General features: G+C 40.4%; 1 protein-coding gene across 2 annotated transcripts in view; it reads right to left on the reverse strand.

The window, feature by feature from the left end:
- Positions 1-15,291, reverse strand: part of lgr4 (leucine-rich repeat containing G protein-coupled receptor 4) — a 29,934-nt gene extending 14,643 nt beyond the window's left edge. Inside the window, exons 1-2 of one of the 2 annotated variants that reach the window (XM_058629940.1) lie at positions 14,423-15,291; positions 5,599-5,670 (exon numbers count right to left, since the gene is read on the reverse strand). In XM_058629940.1, coding sequence (XP_058485923.1) covers positions 5,599-5,670; positions 14,423-14,604 — 254 coding nt within the window. In that variant the 5' untranslated portion in view covers positions 14,605-15,291. The remainder of the gene's footprint in view (positions 1-5,598; positions 5,671-14,422) is intronic. The other variant, XM_058629939.1, reaches the window with a different exon arrangement.
- Positions 15,292-15,908: the final 617 nt, after the last annotated feature.

A 15,908-nucleotide genomic window follows, 5' to 3' on the forward strand; every position in this document is an offset into this window, starting at 1 on the left:
GATTACTTTTACTCTCTACTTTCACTTTCATTAATCGAGTAATCGTTTGGTCCAAAAAATGTCAGTGGAAACGATTAATTATTAAATAACGAATAATTATTTCTTTATCGTGTGGAGCAAAGAAACCAGAAAATATTCCCATTTAAGAAGCTGAGACATTCCGAAATCTTGTTTTAATAACGAGAAAAGCTTCAAACAGTTTAATCGATTATCGAAATAGTTGGTGATTCATTTAGTAATCGATTAATATTCGAGTAATTGTTTCAGCTCTGGTATCACTGGGATTTTATAAATACTTCTACTTGGCAATACTGCTTTAAATCCTGCAATAATGAATCAATATTTATTCAATTACCAAATTAATCGCCAACTATTTTGAGGGTTTTTTTAATAGTTAAAAAAAGCTTCTTAAATGTGAATATGTTTTGGTTTATTTGCCGCAGAAATCATTTAATACCAATTATTTTGATTTGTGGACAATACTTCTTTTGTATCCGATACCGATATCAGTTTGTGCCATTTCAAGTTTCCCATTCTTATCTTGCATTAAAATTGTCAATAAAATAATGAAAACTGTGGCGTTGGTAAATTTGTTCGTCCTTTTTTCCACGTTGAAATATAGCAGGCACACAAATATTAAAAATTTAAAATATGAAAGAAGAAAAGCCAAGTGAAAATATGCAGAAGGCCAGTAAACCCCCCAACTGGGCCAGTGAGGAAAAAAATGTTACGTAGGACACTGATTTATCATAAGACAGCTGCTTCAGCCTCTGCACAAAATGACTTTAGGGGGAGGGGACACCTCCCTTTCCTGCTCGGTACAGGAAGTGTATAGGAAATAAGGGTGTAAATAAGCATGGGACAGACTGACTGGCACACAGAGCCCAAGTATACTATCTGCCCTGAGAGATTAGCAACAGATTTATCACTGCAATGTAGGCCAGGCTGAATTCCCTGCAACAGGAGCTGCTGGGTGTGAGAATCGAGGCTCTTACAAGACCACATAAACTCCATGTTGACTCAAAAGTGGACGTTTGTTTGTACGCAATAAATTGCAACGGTTTCACGGGGCAAACTGCACCTGTTTGTATTTATAATCTTGCTTTCAATTTATGAATAATAAAAAGTCCAACAAAGACTCCACCAAATGCAGACCAACTGCTCTGAATGCATGTTTACATGGTGGTTTGGGCCAGTCACAAGTTACTGTCTACTCTCTGATTTGTGGTTGACCAAAGCTATCATATGTGGACGCGAATGCTCACCAGCTTTATAAAAAAAAAAGCTGGCAAATCAGACTGAATTGTCTGACACGAACTTCGACAACACAAAAAAAACAACATATTAAACCCATTTATGTGACTCCCTGTGTCTCCTAACAGTAGTAGTGTTTTGTTCCAAGCAACTTTTCAATATTGTGCGACAAACGTTCTGCAATGGATCTTTAACTCCAAGAACATTTTCTGCACCTATAGCATAGACCACAGTACAAGTTGTCACGTGTTTATGGAAGCCTAAAAATCCACATTCTTATGCTTCATTCATTCTTCTGGCACATTCGGGGTAATCCAACAGAATTCCATTACAATCACAGTGCCGACCAGCTAATCGACACATGCTAACACGGTCTGACAGAACTTATAAGTCATCGTTCAGGTTTCACAATACAAAGAGCTTCTCCTTTTCCCATCTCTCAGCAAATTCACTACATGTCCCTCCAGGCTTTGATAAGGACAGAAGAATGTGCTAAATCTCACTAAGGAAAGGATAAATCCTCTCCTTGTGAAACACCACTCCCACAGGTTTACCTTTGTCAATAGTAAACTGACAAAGAGCCCTGTGGGGCAGGCTGACGGCAGTAAGAGGCACGGACATGTGCTGCTAAGATTGCAAAAAAAAAATAAAACACTTTACTGCTCCAACAGTACAATTTATTTTCTACTTGGGAAACCAATGTGGCAAAACCCAATCACAATCCCTCCTCCCACAACATGCTCTCACATGTACAACACACACCTTTTATTACCGTTGTTGTTATAGGCAGCTCGTGATTATAAACCAATGACTTCATTTCCAATGTTTATTTTGTTACTGAAAATGTCATATGACCAATGTCTATAATCTTGTCTTTGTAGCAGAGTTGACAATTGCTAGAGTTGTCAGTGACTGAGTGGCTTAAATTATTTACATAAAAAAAAGTACAAGCCTGTGCAAAAATGAACTCCCACTAATACTTGTCTGACACGTAATGCAACAATGAAGTGTAATAGATTTGATACTGTTTTGATTTAGGCCACTGACAGACTTGTCCGTGGAGGCAGCAACAAAGACTTTCAGGGAATTGAAGTGCCAAAAACTGACATAATAGAATTTCTCTGAAACTGAACTATGTAACAGACTGTGAAATAGGGGCGGCTCGAAATAACAATTTGGTCCTATATCGTCATCCATCCTCGTGTGATATGAAAAACGATATGCCAGGGCAAATGTAGATATTTTAATTAATAAACGAAGGAATTCTGAAGTAAACAGTCACCGCCAGTTTCAAATGAATGAGGGAAACTTGGGCAGAGGTTACCGCGGGATGATGGCGGAGAAAGGTGCAGTACGTTAAGAGATGCCCCATCCACATTCAATACGTAGAGTTTATTCACTTTGTTTTCTATGTTGTGAATAAATAGAAACATTCTGCACTTCTCAGGGATGTTTTGTTTACTTAAGTTAGACAGATATTGCGATGTCTCGCTTTTATGATTGTCTTGCAATATATTGATAATCACATAATCATTGTATCATGATATTATTGGTATCGCATTGTGAAGTAGTCTGTGATAGTGAGGGAAAATCATTGACTTAACTCTCTCTCTCTTATTTAAGAAGTGTGCCACAATGGGTCACTCTGGTGTGCTTGACCCTTCGAAAGTGAGGCCTGTGTTCTCTATCCGCACTCAAGGAAGGTCACTACAGTAGACCACACTACAAGACGACGTGTTGAAAGATTTGGGTGCACCTAAATTTTGTGCTGTGTAGTGCAACCCCTGCAAAAAAGTGAGTCTGGGGCCCTGCAGAGAGACACCGTTCAGAGCCTGGATGGCAACATCCATCCATCTTCTACCAAGTTATCCTCTACATGAGGGTCGCCGGGGGTGCTGTGCCAATCTCAGCTGAAAGGCAGGGTACACCCTAGACAGGTCGCCAGTCCATCACAGTGCCACATACAGAGACAAACACAAACAACCATCCATTGCATGTTTTTGGACTTTGAACCCCGGTCTTCTTGCTTACCACTACACCAACCATATAGCCCCTTGGATAGCAACATGGAGCTGGTAATCAGAGGGGAACCAACCATGAGAAGCTTCCATCTTATTCTCCGTCAGTGCTTTAAGATTAGCAACTATAGTTAACAACAGTGCTATAAAGACAGGGAGTTACTATTTAGGTAAACTTGGTGTAGTCGGGACTAGGGAGGTTAAGTAATTAACTGTGAATTTAACCTAGAAAGAATGAATGAATGAATGAATTGAACTGAAAACATGTGTTTCTTTTCATCTGTGTCATTTATATGGACCTCACTAAAGGTGTAGTTGGTGATATGATGGTATTACCATTTTGTACAATCACCCTTTTGCTGCAAATTCAAGATTTTCAAGTTATAAAAAGGTATGAATTGCACTTGAATGCATTTTATGGGATATAATCTGACCAGATTTGACCAACCTCAATTACCCCCCCTTTACACCACAACACAATCATACCCCAAATGACTGAGAAATGAGCAGAGAAATGGAAAAGAGAATTGCTTAGACAATTGCAGAGAAAGATACACAGAATCAAAATTATTATGTTTACATTCATTTGAAATGAAATCCGTTTTTTAGGATTTATTTATTCTAACAATCCACGTATTAAGAGAAGCAGGAGATGTTTTGAGGGGAGGCATTATGACAATGTTTTCTCTTTCTTTCCAATAAACCCATGTTATTGGAAGAGAAATAATGGATTTATTTTTCTTTTTTTCAGTCTCTGCATAGGCTGCTCACTGTCTGGGTGTGTGTGTTAGCAGCAAACCCAGAGGTCAGAAACATTAACACGTATACTTGCATGCTTGTTTATTTATTGAAAGTCATAACATCATCGCAATATTCAACCATTACCACATATCTCGTGTTTTCCTAAGGTTGTGCAGCCCTAATTCAATTTGTATGAAATGAAACGTTAATTGCACACAGATGAGGATTTAATGTGGAATATAGGAAGAATAAACTGAAATAATGTTCTAAATTGAAATCCCTGTTCACAAAATGTAACATTGCAATACTGCGGTCTTGGTCACAGGTTATTTTCAACAATATACACAAACTGCACGGGAGACAGAGAATACCTGTCATCACTTCTGCTCGGCTTTGTTGTGCCTTTGGCAAGAAAGACAGAGAGCAGAGGAGATTGCGTGACTACGACGGAGGGAATATTCCTCCCTTTTCTTCACTCCTGACGTGAATGAGGATAGCCCAATCGCTCTCTCTGTCAACTCTTTCTCTCCCCGTCTTTGCCCCCGGGGCCCTTGCTCTGGTTCACTGACACTGTCACAGCCCTAAAGCGAAAAAAGTCAACCACCAAAGTTCACAGAGACGAGCCTGAAGACGTGTTCCCAGAAAAAAAACAACAAAAGGCTGAACAAACACGCATGAACTAAGGGTATATGTCAATCAAAATACCTTCCTTCAAGAAAAACAACAGATGCAACAAGAGTCCATCCATTTACTGTGATTTAAGACAAGAAGTAGCAGTGAGACAGGGTTGGTTTTTAGCCTCATTGCCATGGAAACCATTGTTTTGCCCTCTTCCTTCCTGTCTTGCATTCCTTCGTACAATGCGATGAAAAGTAAATTGCCTTTCAACAAAGCAGATTGGAGTGTTCTATGGAAAAGAAGAGGGTGAAGACTGGATCGGCTGAAAGACGCATGAGAGCTAAAACAAAAAAAATAAAAAGCCTGCAGAAAAAGACCAAGTGGAGCTGTGACTGCTGTTCACTCGCTGGTCAGTTTGAATTCCCAGGGCCGCATGCTACCTGATATCAGGTAGACAGATTTTATCTCTGACTGCCAGCAGCACTGAGCCAGACAGCAGAGTATTTAAAGAGTAAAGAAATAACAAACACCCACTCAGATCAGATCACCACTCAACAAAGTTCCACAGCAGAGACATGCTGTTGCCACCCTGATAATCCTTTAAAAGCAAAAATCCACACAGGATGTCACGTGATTGCAGCTTCAGTACACGGTGTCTCACCTCATCGTTTTAATTGAGGTTTACTGCACCTTTTTTTGTAGACGCCCGTTTTTCAATTCATGAATGGTGAGTGATTCGCGACCTCACGCAACGCCGCGCTTATCTGCTTTCTGATGAGCGCGGACGGGAGCGAGCTGTTGTGTGCCCATGCCGATGTGTGTGTGTGTGTGTGTGTGTTTTTCGCAGTTCAGACTCAAATACCCAGGTGCATATCATAAAGCCCGGCCCTCATGTCAACATTGCACAGAGAAAATACATCATTACCAAGGAAAGACGGGGAGTGTGGGGGGGTGGGCATGTACTCACAGTTCCTCGAGATAGGGGAAGTTCTTGAATACATAGGCTGGAAGCTCCGTGATGTTGTTCATGCTCAGGTCACTGTGGAAACAGAAGTCAAATTAGAAACCTTTGAATCACAGTTGGTTAAACCTTCATTTAAGATCTTGGTCAAACTTATTTCCCCTGTTTAAGTGTCACATGAATCATTTTCCTCATCATTATTTGGGAAATTCAAAATAAAGTTGTTTGTGTACGGGGTCTTTATTTTCCCTGCTTAACTATAACAAACATGCAATTACGACAGCGAGGACTCAGAGATGGAGCAGATAGATTTGGCCAAATGTAAACTGCATACATGGATACAAACAACGGGGCAGCTCCGGTCACAGATCTCTTCTGGGTTTTGTGTTTTCAAAACTGCGCCTGCATGTGTGCAACCTGAACGAGAAAAAGTCTTGAAAAGGCCCTTCTCTTTAGCCGCAGGGAGCTTCATTTTTCAAACCAACTTCAAGTCAAGATAGGCATGTGGCAGCATGAAAAATATGCACAGGACTTGATTTGCTTCCCCCACCAAAGCTAATATGAGTTTTTATCTTCATAGTGGTAATGCAAACAAAAAACAGACACATGTATGCAATGGCAAATGTGAGATCTTTGGGTGTTTACACTTGGTAATGAAACATAATGTTAAATAAATACTAAATTATAACTATTAGCCTAAATAATGCCATTTAAATGGACTGATGCCCTTGTCCCAATACAGATACACACACTAGTGGGGAATCTATTTATTGAATTAAGTACGAATTAAGTATGTCCACCTCCACTACACTAGGTGGCAACATGCCCCCTTTAAGCGAGTTAGTATTAGGCATTATACAGTTGACCTTGAGCGTTATTTATTCAATTTAATTGAATAGTGTGTATAGTGTGTCGATTCATAACATACTTTATGTCACTGCACATGTAGAGCTGAAACAATGAATCGATTATTAATCGATTACTAAATTAATGGACAACTATTTTGATAATCGATTAATCGGTTGGAAGCTTTTTTCATGATTAAAACAAGATTTCCGATTGTTTAAGCTTCTTAAATGTGATTATTTTCTTCATTTCTTTGCTCTGGAAAACAAAGAAATCATTACAAGTGAATCATTCCAGGTTTGACGAACACCAATCATCATTTTTAAGGTTTTCTATATATTTTAAATTTTATGGACCAGCTCTAGTTATATGGGTGTGTTAGTCCGACTTTCAATCGAACTAACGTGTTAAACTTGTATTTTAGTCCAGTTTAGGTCTGACAAACACATTAATTCAACACTTTCTTCCATCTTATAAACATGAGTGAGTGAATGACAGTCAACTGCCCCCCCTGCCCCCCATCCCCCATAAGAGATCGTCCATGTCATGACTGAAAAAAACATCCGGGATTCACAAATGTATCAAACCACCCCCCTACCCCCCTTTCACTCTCCAACTGGCCATCTTGAATTTCACTGCCAGATCTCTCTAGGACCTTGTGTGTGGGCCTCTGAATCCTACGAGGATCATATTGCCCTTCCTCTGCAGTCCCAAATACACACACAGTACACACCGTACACACACACACACGTAGAGCACCCTTAAAAGGCGGGCCCTGAAAGAACCCTCATCATCCCTGCAACCTATGTCCCATCTCCACTTACCTGGTTATCCAATTACCATAGAGACTGCACAGCTAGAACAACACTTCCTTCAACATCTACAAACTCCTTATGGTTTTGGCTTCAACATGGTGGTGTTCTGCAACCACTGCTGCCAATCTGCCACCACCTGAGGTCAGAAGGATGCATCCTTAACCACATTTTAAACCGTTTTGACTAAACCTTCTGCAGACTGTTGACTGGTCTGAACCACATTGCAGGCTTGGGGAGCATGGGAGGCCTGCATGACTATATCACACTTCCTCCCTCCCTCTGTACTTGGCTGCTTTACTCATCAAGGTCCTGGCTTGTCCCCGCTAAGACAGATTGAGGAGGACACTAAAAATGCAGCTGTGATAAATGGTGACGAGCTTTAAACGCTTCCACAAACAGGTATCAGGACATTTCAGCCACCAGAACTGGACACAGTATCCCGGGGGTGATAGGAAATGCTCCTCCCAACAGGGTCCAATGTAGAAAAGCAAAAACCTTCTACCATGGAGACATCTGAGGACATTCATAGGACAATCATATGTGTTCTACATTAATGTTTCTGTAACCTAGTTAAGTCCTGGGACTTTCATTGCAACAGACCTGCAAGGAAAGCTTAGGGCTCTGGTTGGTCGATGAGTTATCCAAAATTTGTCATAATTGTATTTTGTAATATTAAATAAGCAAATTTAAAAGCTAAACCTACATAAACCTATATTTGTTATAGCCACACAGTTATTTTATGAAAGAGTGGTGGATTATAGATGTTTTGCTCCAGTTCAGGTTTACAACCATTTCTAAGTGAATCAAAAACTACTAATTTAGGGTCTTGGTCCAAATCCAAATTCAACAGGGGAATATTTAAGTGAAGTTTTCCTTAGGGAGTATCTATCTCTACCAATACCAGTGTGATACAGTCATTTTACATGTATTTAACTACTAAGCTTTTAGAAACACATTTGCTACTCTTTCAAAACCATTACTCTCCAGTAGCGTAACAAGTATTTAGTTTCCATAAAGAAGAAATAACCAGCATACGACATGATTCAGTTGAAATGCTGTCGTATGTGCTAAGTGGAGCATTTCTGTAATATTTAGGGTTTTCGGATGAGATATTACATTTTTCTCTCTATCTCTGATATCCAATCCGGTGATTTTGACCAGTGTCGTCTCAACTTTCCCCCGGGTTAGCATGTTTTCCCAACGTCTCTGTGGGTTCTCTACAGGTACTCCGGCTTCCTCCCACAGTCCACAGGCATGCAGGGTGGGGTGAGGTTAACTGGAGGCTTTAAATCAGTAATTACCAGGGACTGAAGGTGGTTTTTTTTTTAAGCCAAATGATTTTGCAGATTCCTTCAGGGTTGTGATTGATTTATCGATTTATCAAACACATACTGTATTCCTAAATGTCTGGTTTACCCATTCAAAAAAACAATTCCCAAATGAAAGGTTTGAGAGACACTGCTCTAAATTGACCATAGGCATGAATGTGAGTCTGAATGGTTGTTTATTTATTCTGCCTCTTCCCCAATGCCAGCTGCAAATAGCTCCAGCTCCCCTGTGACCCTCAAAGGATAAGCGGTATAGATAATGGATGGACGGGAATCCTAAATGTGCTCTCCATGTGCAAAAAACTGCCTGTTTAGTATATTTGCCATTTTTCAAACCAACTTCTGAACATTGTTCATTCATCATTCTGAAACTGTCAAATCCTCTTAACTGTGCTCAGACCTAAGACTCTGTTTTAAGGGTCTAAGCACATGGTCTGTTGCTCATGAAATGTGTTGAGGACGCATACGGATTTCACTTGTGCTAGCGAGTGACGTCCGGTATCATATCTGAAGTGACACTGGTATCATTATCAGTAATCAACTGGCTTTTTTTTAACTTTCCTCTCCTTGTTATAATAAAATGTTGTTTATTTTTCTAAAAATAGGTCTAAACTCCAAACTAACGGTAAGTTTATCTTTGAATGTTGGGCACAAGATTGAGAAAAACCCACATCTGCAGTAAGAAACTATGTGATGTGGGACGGGATTAAGTAAACAAGTGAAAGAAAAGGGTTAGGGACAGAGATTTAATATTCTCTCATCCCCAAGTCGTCCTGTTTGTGAGCGGGAACCACAGAGTGGCTTCTTTCACCTCTGCTGACCAAGAACAAAAGTATCATTCATTTAAAAATGGACCGAGGGCACCGAGCAGGCAAGCTCCACCAGCAGAGAGCAAGACCCCTGACTCCACCCCCTCCATTTTCTTTAAGTCTCGACCTTGTTCACACTATGAAAGGCCCTGTGAGATGTTTAGCTGCTGACTTGCTCTTGCTCAGTGAAAACGCTCAACAGTTCACGCAGACACTGTGCCAAGAACGAAACCTGTGCAGAGACTTGGTGGCAGGTAAACTACATACCTTCCAAAGGAGTGTTTGCTTTGTAACAGACTCAGGGGCCTCCTCATTTCTCTCATCTGCTTTTCTGTGACAGGGCCTTTCCATTACAGATGCCAACACTCAAGCCCCTGTGGGCTCTAGGTAAGAGTCCACTCCAACACTCCAGCCATAAGATTTATTGATGAAAATATGCTTTTTCCAAAGTAAAAGGTACAGGTTACCAGGACTACTGCATAGCCTCAAACATTACTTCCTTGTAATGTCTCTGATTGTAGGGTATTACCAAACACTAACTTGCATTTTCTTCTTTCTTCTATTAGGTTTCCATGGTTGTATACTTCAAATATACCTACTGTCTTCCCTGTAGCTGATGATAACTAGGCAAGAGACTTTATTGAAACTTAATGCAAGCACACTAATTGTAAAGGCACGATAATTACAAATACATACTGCAGGTTCAGTAAAGATATCGCAATGACAAAACTTTAATACAAGGGATTTTTCCTTTACACATCAGCAGACTATTGTCGGTGCATTAGCCAGGAGAGAAGGAGTCTTTGCAGCTGCGACATGTCTCACTAATCCATTATGATCCCTAACCCCACTGCTTCACATACAATAGACGAAGGGAGTGGGAGAGGACAACTAAAGTTCAAGAGACCAGGAGAACAAATGAGAGTGGGACAGAGAGTGGGACAAACAACCTTTCCCATACTTTTGTAGAGTTTGAGGTGAATGAATTGGGGACTTCACTTTCAAAACCTGCCCCAGAGCAGTCAGATAACTCTGTGCATAGACAAGAAGATCTTAAAAAACAACTTGTTGTTTTCCACTTTTTTGGCATAAATTAGGCCAGTGGAGTGGCGGTAAGGGGTATGATATCATTCTGTGAAAACATTGTTTCAGACTGCCCTTAATGCAGTGTAGCATTTTGCCCAGATGAAAAAGTATGCTTTAACAGTTTCAGCTGTAAGCTCTGCAGCAGGCCTAGTGTGACATGTCTTAACAGCCTGTTATATTAATCCCCTCCCTGTTTACTCTACCTCACACGATCTTCACATTTGTGATTCCAAGTGGCACAGTTCTGGTTCTGGTGTACAGCAAGGCTTTGACCACCATTCTTAAAAAAAAGGGTGGCAAAACACCGCAGACCTTAACAATTTAGGGCAAGGTGCCGGTGTGACGCATTCTATTCCCTTAACCACGTAACACACGCTAAATTAGACAAGTGGTTGTGTAAACTTTAAGTCAAGAGTTTCTGCTTTTTAAAATTCAAGGAAGCAAAGTAATTACAAGAAGCCACAATAAATTGCTGTTTTCAGCTGGGTTGTAGAGGTGGTTACTTGGGTTTATGATTAACCCAGTGGCTGTGAAACACAGTGAGGCATTTCTTCATGGGGCAATCATCAACTGTACCTGCCACCGCGCCATCCAGATCTAACCTGCCTGGTGCCTTATTTGCTCCACATGTTTCAAATGCCCTTACAGAAGTGCCTTCACCCGACGTCCTTCTTAAGGTGACACAATTTTGACTCAAATGTAAAGCATTGGAACCGAGGCCGTGCTAGCAACAATCCATGCAGCACAACTCACCCAGCTCTACCCCAAACATTACTCATAGTCATACAGTCATTTCTATCCAAAGCTTAAGGGGAAATTGTTTTTCCTGTAACAAGTTCTTGATAAAAAAGGGTTTTTGTGCCCTCAGAAAAAAAATGGTTGCCATGGGCCAAACTAACATTTAAAATCAACGTCTCTTGGTTTAGAACCTGATTTTCCTGGCTGAAAGCAGGCGTCATTAAGAGCTGTAAAATATTTATTTTCAAGGGGTGTATGCTTCAAGGTCAATTGTTTGTTACACTGCAACAATTTTCATAACTGACTTGGACTTAGATCAAGTGAAATCTAGCCAACATTCACTGGTTCCAGGCTCCCATACTTGTACTTGCTTTTCATTATTACAATTTGACTGCTACCAAGTGTCCACGGAAAAACATTACAAAACCTTATTAATCGATGTAACAAAACCATGTATAATAGATTGTGTGCACAATCTATTACACACGGTATGTTTTCAGTACATCACTTCATCGACTAATCAGCTCTATAATGACAAAACAGTCAATTTGTCAATTTGTTGATCGTGCAGAAAATTAATCCGAGTAAATTACAACTTTGCTCATAAATTAAGCAACCATGCCAAAGTGTTACTGGCTGCTGCAGCTTCTTAACATGATGAACTATTTTTCTTTATGTTTTAGACAATTGATCCGGAAAGATATGACATTTGGAGACTCCACCCTGGCACCATTGTCTAGACAGAACAAATTAAGCTAGAATGTAATTGGACGATGATTACTTGATAATTGTTACCTCTGCCAAGGAGGTGGTTCTTTTTGTCATTTTTGGCTGTGTTTATCTGACTTTGAGCAGCATAACTCCAAAAGTTAAGAAAGGACTGAAAATGTGATGAGATTATTAGAACTTGGTGTTGATATGGATTCAGGATTTCTTTTAAACAGTTGTCAACTGTGACAGTTAGTGTATCAACACTGCAAGAAACTGAGCAGCCTTGGCGAAAGGTTAGCGCACTCCGTGTGCTTTTTTTCGTTTATAATAATTACTAGTTTTGATGATATACTGGGTTAGCTTCAGGATTACAAACTGTGAAGATTGAAAACTGTAATGTGGTTTAATATCGTCAGAGTTCAGAACTCTATGTAACTTTTTGGTTGCACTGGAAAATAGAGCTAGGTTCTATTTTAAAGCTGTCGTGTAGTTGCCCAGTATATAGTCGTTTTATTGTTGTGTCTGTGGTGACACAGAGTGATATGTTTTAAATCACAGCTGACACAGGGAAGGTGGAAGCAGAATAGCTACGCCAATGAAGCGGGACAGCAGCAAACTTCAGGTTAAGGAATTACCCCCCAGTTCTCAGGAATTGACCCTGGTTCTCTGAAACATGAGTGAGGTAGTGATACCAAAAGATAGCGTGAATAATATGGACACAGAGTTCTCGGTTCAGAAAGCTCTGCAGGCTCACCTGAGGAGAGGGGAAAGTCTGGGGTGGTAGCAACACTAGCAGTGTTTTGGCAACATAAGTTACACACTGGAGCTTTAATAATTCCCACAATAGCATTTACTTCAGTAGCAATAAAACAAACCTTTGTCAATATAATAATGAATTGCACTGTAACACAATTGTTTTGAATGTTTAACCTTAGTTTTTTTAATTGTTAATTGTGTAGGTCCATAAAAAAAGGTTTTAACCCCCCAATAAACTGCTTTCTTTAAGTGTTACTCAAGAGCAAAAATCTACAATTACTAAACTAACATAGTTTCACAATAATTATCTGTATCAACTGATTTAAAACATTATTTTTCCAGGACAAAAGATCCTAGGGAAGTATTTACAACCACAATTTTCCACAACAGTGCAAGAGCTCAAGAGATCACAAGATGCATCTGTGAATACAGAGCCATTTTCTGTGGTGGACAACTAGGATTAAGAACATAAACAAACATAATTACTAAAATCAAAAAGCACTCTCACTAAGTCAATTATGGTGAATCTCCATTATCTGGATAAAAAATGAATGGAGAAAATTGTTAATACTTTGAGTTACTTAAAAATACTGTTAAGCATACAGTCCTAGTGATTTATTTTGAAATGTCACAAGTGGGGGATCGCCATTGAGGATTCTTGTCATTCGAATTAAAATGTAGATGAGAAAATATGTATTAAAGTGACAGGTTTTTGTAACATCGCATTTTAGGTTCCTTCAACGATGTATTTCGTAACATTGGTTCTTCGGTTTCCTTGGCGTTCATCTGTATTTGTGCACATTTTCTGAACGTTTAGAAGTCTGAAGCAAACGATGACAGAGAATGGACAGGCGGCCCGTTTGCATTCTGCAATAACACCATGGATTATTTTGATCTGGAAATGTTCATATTGCCACATGCCAACACTTGAACCCAAGTATAAACAACCGTCATGGACGTACTTTAACCAAACACTACAACCAGTTTACTATACAGAGAGAAAGGCTAAAGTTACACAGAGAAAACCAGAGTTGTCAGCCCACTCACTGCTCCTCACAGTTTTACTACTACCTCACTATTGCGATAACTGTCTTACTGTGGAAATTAGGGCTAATAATTTATCACAATAAATATTTATTCGCTATCAACAGGTTCAATACTATCCAAGCACAACATGAGCGGTCTGTTTTAACAACTGCTTGCATTTTTCTGTCAGTAAAAGAGTTTGTCCTCATCTTTCTTTCAATCAGGAACAAAACTGAACATTTGTGGTGATTATTATGGATATCAACTGATTGGAATACTTTGTTGTCATAATATTTTTGGACCATATCTGCCAAACCTTATTGATACTTGATACTGTAACATGGATAAAATCATAATAAAACTAATATCTTACTATAGACACTATCACAAACTCCCAATAACCCTTGTACCAGGATTATTATATAGCAATACATTTTAAATTGACTTATTACCGCGGTATTATCATATCTTATCAAGGTTTTTTTATATCTTTACTCTCACTACAGGTCTTTATTATCCGGGAGACTCGTACTAAAACCCCTTGTGAGTGGAAAGTTTCCCCGGTGATGTTGACTGTCCATCACTCAACTTCCAAACACAACAACATCCCACACATGCACAGGCCCTCGCGGTGAGACATGTGGATGTGAGCACAGCCATGTTTGGAGTTTGTACTTCATTGTAGTGTGTTGTAGTTGGTGTATTAAGCACTTACAGATAGTAGGTGAAAGCACTGAGTCCGGGCGGGACGGTGGTCAGTCCTCTGCCGGAGCAGTCTGCACCTCCATCTTCATCGCAGCTGCATGCGGGGGAACAAACGGCCGTCGACTGCCCTTGACCGGCGGCACCAGGACGAAGGAAGCACCACAAACATATCCAAAACAGTCCCACACGCATTTTCTCTTTGTCGGTTCAGGTGAAAGCGACAGAAAAAACGCGGTTTCGCGGGGGCTTTGTCTGCGGTTTAATCTACTCCGGACGTCGACTTCTCATGTGGTTTGCTCGGTTGAGGCATGAAGGAGAGAGAGGTGAAGCCTGACCTACAACAAAATGTTAGCGTTCAAACACCTACAAAAAATATCCCCGTCCACGTCCAGTTAGTGCTCAAAACCGAACGCTGCCTTCGTCGACACGGAGTTTATCTCGCTAGTAAACATTTCTCAACCCCCCCCGTGTGTCGTTGCTCTATGTAAATGAAGTAGCAGTGCTGGCGACAGGAGCGGAGCCTACCTTGCGTTTTTTGCGTTTTCGTTGTCCCATTAAATAATCGCCCCCACCCCCTCCTACAAAAAAACGCGAGCGGCGCCTGTTAACGCGTCTGATCCGGTGACAGTTGAAACCTTCGGTTACAGGAGAATGACTTGCGGTGCTGGTTTGTTTCCCTGCAGGAGATGACCGTCAGTTTTCAGCCAGTTCCCCCTCCTCTTGCTCCTGACATCAACAGCGTGCTTGTTTAAGGCTCTGCAGGCACAGACTCAGACACCCTACCGGACAACCTGCAGCACTGGGCCCGGCCTGTGCACCAGCAGTCTGCCCGCCTCTGCTCTGCTGCACACCCACCGCCGACAGGGACTCTCAAAGAGAGAGAAAACAAAACCGTCAGGTAAAAACTTTTCCTGCGGTGGAGGAACGTGTTCAAATCCCAGCACCACACTGCAAACTTACAAGGCAAGCAGGGGCGAGTGTAGGGGTCCTGGCGGCCAGGGTGGGGGGGCCCCCCAGGGTTCCACCTGCAAATAATGAAAAGTAAATAGTGCAATTATTACATTATTATTACATGTCATTTAGCAGACGCTTTTATCCAAAGCGACTTACAATGGAATAAGTTATTTATGAGCTATTACTCCTTTATACTAGCGATATCTTATTAAAAATTAATTTATAAATATCAAGTAAATTGTTCATTAAGCAGAATCTGCAAAGATGAGCAATAAAAGAACAAAAAAAAGGAAAGATGAGAGTAGTATTGCAAAAAGGCAGTACTGTATCTGATATCGTTGTCAGTTACATAAAATTGTGATATCATATCAGACATGACAAAGTGGTATCAAGCCATATCTAACAAGGCAGAGCCACCAAAAACAATATTTCACCCCCACCCCGTGGTAAGATTACTTGTTATATGATGATTATGTATATTACTATTGTAAAAGTGGCCAAAAAGTGATGTACAGCCAGTTCTTTTGGAGCTGAATCCACTT

The sequence above is a fragment of the Solea solea genome, chromosome 5 (genome assembly GCF_958295425.1).
Source record: "Solea solea chromosome 5, fSolSol10.1, whole genome shotgun sequence".
NCBI lineage: Eukaryota > Metazoa > Chordata > Actinopteri > Pleuronectiformes > Soleidae > Solea > Solea solea.